Raw genomic sequence first — 6603 nt, forward strand, 5'->3', positions numbered from 1 at the left:
TTTGCTCCTCCAAATACAAATACAAAGACTCATTTAATAGAAGGAGTCACAAAAAGTGCTTTATGACGTTACCACATGTGGCAATTTTCTCATCCACATCCTATACTCTGGATTCCCAAGACTTTACCGCATCATGTGTAAACAAAGACGATCACAGGCTGCTTGTAAATGAGCATCTGCTTGAATGATGAATCCGGTAATAACCATGTGAAGAGAGAAGGTGTTCATGACAATCTGATAAGAGCAGTCTTTAAAAACCCCAACAAAGTCTGAAGAGGCATTTGAGAGGTGAGGAGGCTCATGATGCTGTCGGTTCTGGTTCTGCTCCTCAGCGCCTTTAGTCCTGCTTTGGCCTGGATAGTGAGTAGTCTTTATTTCTATGATGTCTTCATGGCATAATTTGTGGTTATTCTAAGAAATGTAAATTTGAAATTCATTTGTAGCCAGTGCAAGACTGGGAGTCTGGAAATGTGACGACTTCTGTGGATTCGTCTGGCCAGTGCGTCTGCCATGTTTTCCTCCCTGACACCACCTTCCCCGCAGACCGCGTCGAGCACATGCAGCAAGTCAGCAAAGATCTGATCCTGGAGGTGGAAATCCAGAAGAATAAGGTGTGGTTAGGGAATAGCATGAAGAATAAAAACTAGAAACGGGCAATACGATTAAATCATATCATAGTTGCTCTTGTCTTTTTCAGATGGTGAAGTACTTGGGCAAACTGGTGATATATCTTGAAGATCTGAAGCAGCTGGAGGCAAGATTGACCATCCTGGAAAGCAGTCCTGATGATTACATCAAGCTGGACTTTGAGATGCTCAGGATTGAACTCAGAGAGTTTGAGGCGCTGGTGTCTCAGCTCAAAGACTCCCTCAACTCTTCTTCACCCCTGTTCAACAGTCTGTACATTGAGGTAAAACACAAATTGGAAACATCTTCTTAGATTCTCACGATACGTAGATATTGCGTCCTTTAACATCTTACAAATAAAATCTACAAAAGGATTGGACGTTGGATTGCAACCAGCAACCCTTGTATTGAAATACTCCTCTCAAGACCTGACACCCTTTGGTAGAGTTCCTTCCCACATGTAATTGTCGTTTTATTCTTGTTCTGTCTTCAGATCCACAACATGACGCTCCTTGTGAACCAGCTGGAGACTTACGACAAGAGCAACCTGGAGGTGATCCGACATCAGTTTGCCAAGCTGCAGATGAAACTAGAGGAGTGTCAGAAGGACCAAGATATAATCAAACCAGATATCGGTAAGAGTTCTGCCTAACATGATCAATAACAATTTGCACTTCAACAGATAAAAATGCATATTTGTAAATAACATCATTATTGATTCAGAAAAGTCCATCATATTGCTGTTATTATATATCGAGAAATATTTTAACCTCTCATTTCTGTTAGTTTTGACAGTTATTGCTTGCAGCTTATGAAAAGTTTCAGTTCCTAAACATTATCATACTTTAAGATCAAATAATGATCATAAAGTATGATCATTATCTGATCATACTTATCTAAAGTATGATCAAATTAAAAATCATTTTTAACGCAGTGTCCAGCAGGAGAGAATGAGATAAAGGTCATTGCTGAGGAGGCTGGCAGTTCTCATAGTGTAGATTCAAAGTTTATTAAGTTGAGTGGAAGGAAAAACTGTGTGTGAAAAAGTTTACAAACAGCAGGGACGATTACAGGCTCCTTTCAAAGCAACCTGGACAATCTTTATGCCTCATCATTGTCCCTTCCATGCCATGGCACACAAAGCAGGATTTCATCTAAGAGACACTCATTAATGAAAGAGTTTCTCTTGCATGTCCTACATTTTTCAGTAGAGCAATTCTGTTAAAAACCCCATTCATAGTGGTTCTACTTGAAATTTAAATATTCTTAGAATCGTTTTTTTTTTTTTTTTTTTTTTTTTACTGCAACAGTAATGATCAAATAAAACACTACTTGAATTTCTGAAATAAGCTTTTTTTTTGATATTCTAATTTACTGAGATGGAGCAGCATTGCCAACATCCTTTTTTTTCCTTTTGTTTGTTTTTTTCAGGAAACTGCAATCACACGGGAATCTTAAGCTTCAGCAATCCATTGGTGGTGCAGTTCAATGGTCATCTCAGTTCAAGTTATGTGTACGGTGGCTGGGGGAAAGACTCCAAGCCCATCCGAGGTTATGAGAACTTGCACTTCTACGGCGCGTACACCAGTCCTGGAGGTGTCTACGACTTTTACTTTTACACCAACTATGAAAATCTGCTCCTGAGGAAGAACTTCAAACGCATTACCCTTCCAAATGAATGGGTGGGTGTTGGCAACAATTACATAGTGCACAGTAATTCCATTTATTACCAGCACAACTCCCCATTCAGCATGACCAAATTTAACCTGACCTCTTCCAAGTATGACTACAGAGTGATTTCTGACGCAAGCGCAAGTTTCTCTTATGCTTACTCGGGCAGTCAGAACCTGGACTTTGCAGCCGATGAAACAGGCTTGTGGGTAATATATGCTTCGGATGAGAACAAGGGGAAAATCGTCATTGCTAAAATTGATGAAAAGTCTTTTGGCATTGAGAATACGTGGCATACTGGTGTGTACAAACAGTCTGCTGGCAATGCTTTCATGGTCTGTGGAGTGATGTATGCCACCAGGACAGTGGATATCAACACTGAGGAGATCTTCTATGCTTACGACACCAAGACCAAGCAGGAGAGAAACCTCAGCATCCAATTCAAGAAGTTCCAGGAGTCATACAGCAACCTGGACTACAACCCCTCTGATCAGAAGCTCTACATGTACAACAATGGCTATTATGTGTCGTACAATGTGAAATTTAACAAAGAGTGATTCAGCATGGGTTCGATCCTCGTATTGTGATTGATCCGAGTGATCTGCAGCCACTTTTAGTCTTTAGATCTCTTTAAAACCTTTATAGATTTTCCCCTGACATTTCCTGAATAAATCAAACTGAAGCATCCACATTTTGTCAGCTGTGCTTTGTATGTTATATTTGTCATCTGCTGCATGGGAAAGGTGACCCATTTAGGATTTTTTTACAACTGCACAAATCCAGAATTAGTCAATTGTTTTCTTTAGATTTAACTGAAATTAAAACAAAATTAGAAAATTTATATTTGCACTCTGCTAAAGATAATTTATTTTTTTAAGGGAAATTAAACAAAAACAGTAACCGCATTTTTATTAAATGTTTCAAATGAAAGATTAGAGATTAAACATTACTTCAAATCCATTGGTTAATAAATCTAATAACAATGTATTAAATATGCATATGACCAAAAATGGCTTTTTGAATGGAGAGTGCAATCTCATCTGTGATACACTGATGAAAATTAAATATAAGAGGCCTCAAATTCCTCATCATTTACACATTAAAAACACAAATCAAGATGCAATTCTTGCTTTTCTTGCTTCCCTTCACATTAAACTACTAGATAAAGACGTTTTTTTAATGTGCAAAATGTGGTTGGTGAGATGAAACCAACCACATTTTGGTTGGGTTCATATGTTTTTTGGCATAAAACATGCCACAGATGATATTGTAACTATTTAGAACCAAAACGCATGACACATGATAATCAAATCAGAGGTGTCCCATGAAACAGTCTCCAACTAATGTGATGAACACATTGAAAATTATCTCTCTTGCTGATAATCTGCTGTGGTTGTTGTTTCTCAAGTAAATTCAGACGTGACAAATGTCTGTTTTTATTCTAATTAGAGGGAAAAGTCTTCATATGACACAAAAACAGTCGCTGAAGGATTCATTTGAGATTGAGCATCCTTGTATTCTTGTGGCTAAGGTTGCAGGATCAGATTTCAGTCATGCTGCTGTGCCTAACCCCCTTCTGTAAACCTGCCTTCCCCTAGGATGCATGCGTGGTTGGGGGTGACTCCTCTTTGTGCTGTTAGTTGGAGCCTGACTCCCTCTGGTACTGAGCACCGATGCTTATATTTAAGTAGGATATGGGGGTGGAGTAAATCCCAAAGTCCACAGCAGAGAAAAGCCAAACATGGTAACTATTATTTCAAGTTAGCGGTGGGATTATAGGGTGAACACTGAACTCCATTGTTACAATAAATCAGAGCTGAAATGGCCTCTTCGGTCTACACACTCAAAGCAGCGCTGTCTCTTTAAATCTTTCACCATCTATGAAGAGGAGTGGGGAGAAGCCAGTGCCTTGTGTGAAATGGTACCCTTAAATGACATCATGCTCAGCCAATCAGCAGCCTCGTCTGAGCTCCCTCCTCCTCTCCTGCTCAGCAGGATGAGTATGTTCCTACTGCTGATGATCCGGGTCGTTTCTGGTGCTGATGCTGCTGTTGGGTCTCAGAGTCCAGGCCATGCTTACACTACAGTAGGTACAGTTTGTCTTATAACTGCATGCACACGTGTCTTCTGTTGTTTTAGTGTAATTATGGATGATGATACATTGCTAGCTCACTGGCTGTGAAAGTCCATGTTGAAGGGATGATGGATACTGATGGAGGACACTTAAAATGGCTTTTTGTGTTTCCTTATGTCGCTGAAAATGTTCTGCTCTGATGACAGAGACTCAATGTCTGCATGTGAGATGCCAGGGGGCTCAGTTGTGGTTAAAACATTGTGAGAAAACTGACATTATTTCATACAGTACTCTTTCAGCTGTAGCCCACAATGCCACGCAGAGTGCCTTGCAAAAGTGTTTCTGGCACTTTGTCATATTTTGTTAATACCTCCAAGATTTAATAGATTTTATTGAGATTTTAAGGTGACTCAATATCCAAATATCCTCGTTGTGGATATTTGTGAAGTGGATGCCTTTCGTGTTTTGCAAATGAAAATGTGGGGTGCAAATTTGTTCAGGGCCTCTTAGTAAATACTTTGCAGAATCAAGATTTACAAAAGTTTCAGCTTCAAGTCTTTTGGTGTATGTTTCTATTAGTTTCCAACATTCAGAGACAAAATTCTTTAGTCATTTATTTACAAAATAGCTCATGTTTGAAAAGGCTGGATGGATAACATCTGTAAACATAAATTGTCTTGCCACATACTCTCAATTTCATTCAGGTCTGGACTTTGACTAGGCTGCCAGGTTTAGATTTAATTTGTTTAGACCTAAACCAGTCTATCTGTGGTCGTATGTTTCCTGCTGGGAGATGAACCTTCTATATAATACCCTCGAAAATACCCTGAGATTTGTTGTGGTAGCATGAAAAATATGTGGAAATTTAAAGATATGACTATTTTGGCAAGGCAGTGTATGAAAGAGACCTCATGCATGATCTATTTCAAATGACTTGTGTGTTACTAGAGAGATATATGGACACCCTTCTGTCAAATTTTAATCGGATGATTGATTGATGGCCTTAATTAATTGATATCAAACCCCCCTCCCCCCATGGGAACTATGTGACCTCTTGACCCCCCCCCCCCCCCATGGGAACTATGTGACCTTGTGACCCCCCCCCCCAAAAAAAAATAAAAAAATAAATAAATAAATAAATAAATATAAAAATAAATAAATAAAAGTGAATATTGAATTAATAAATATATTCTAAGCAATGTTGAATTAGATTAGGAATTTTGTAACTACCTCTGGTTTTAAACAGATTGTCTTCTTGATACAAAGTGCTGGAATTAAGTGCCTTTAACTCTTGTTCCAAAAGAGAGACACAGGCTGACAGAGAGGAAGGGGCCAGGGAGAAAGTCTTACTGCTGCGTGTGCCTGCGTGTGTATCTGTCCTAAAGGAGGAGGGGGGACCGAGGAGAGTCTTATTGCTGCGTGTGTGCGCATGCATGTCTGTCCTCAAGCATGAGAAATCCTTAGAATACATCAAACATTCCTCCAAACAATACCTCAGGATGATGTCAAAAGCTTACGGTGCATTATTTTGGACAATATAATAAATGCTGCATCAAACTCTTAACAGCGCGTGAGAGAACACTTAGAGCAGGGCAGACAGGGTTGACCTCTGACCCGCAGCCTATGATGTCTGCCACGGAATAGAGTAATCCAAAGAATACATCAAACATTCCTCCAAACAATTCCTCAGGATGATGTCAAAAGCTAAACTATTAACAGCGCATGAGAGAAAACTTAGAGCATGGCAGACATGGCTGACCTCTGACCCACAGCCTACGATGTCCACCATAGAATAGAGTAATCCATAGAATACATCAAACATTCCTCCAAACAATACCTCAGGATGATGTCAAAAGCTTACGGTGCATTATTTGGTGTTGGACAATATAATAAATGCTGCATCAAACTCTTAACAGCGCGTGAGAGAAAACTTAGAGCAGGGCAGACAGGGTTGACCTCTGACCCCCGCAGCCTATGATGTACGGCACAGAATACGTCACACGATCCTTCAGAAGGAGAAACAATAGATCCAGTGCTGCATGATCGTCTTTAAAAGGACAACTGCTTAATGGGAAGCATCATCTTGGAAAGATCGCAACTTCACAGAACTTCTCCCATCTCCGGTACAACAGGAGTTGTAAACTTTTAATTTTGCTTCATCTTTAAACCAGCATTATTCTGAAATATGTCCGGTCTTTCAGGCAAACAGGTTAATTTTCTTGGGTCTACAA

At 39.6% G+C, this 6603-nt stretch overlaps 1 protein-coding gene across 1 annotated transcript; it reads left to right on the forward strand.

Annotated features, from left to right (window-relative positions):
* Positions 1 to 300: 300 nt before the first annotated feature.
* LOC106903529 (olfactomedin-4-like) lies at positions 301 to 2985 on the forward strand. The gene is made up of 5 exons (XM_014967411.2): positions 301 to 360; positions 444 to 611; positions 698 to 910; positions 1121 to 1262; positions 2059 to 2985. Exons 1-5 carry the CDS (start codon positions 301 to 303, stop codon positions 2853 to 2855), a joined length of 1380 nt encoding a protein of 459 aa, XP_014822897.1. The 3' UTR covers positions 2856 to 2985.
* The last annotated feature ends 3618 nt before the right edge of the window (positions 2986 to 6603 follow it).

Source organism: Poecilia mexicana, unplaced genomic scaffold, assembly GCF_051168715.1.
Source record: "Poecilia mexicana isolate PSO_F unplaced genomic scaffold, ASM5116871v1 scaffold_22, whole genome shotgun sequence".
In the NCBI taxonomy this organism is placed as follows: domain Eukaryota; kingdom Metazoa; phylum Chordata; class Actinopteri; order Cyprinodontiformes; family Poeciliidae; genus Poecilia; species Poecilia mexicana.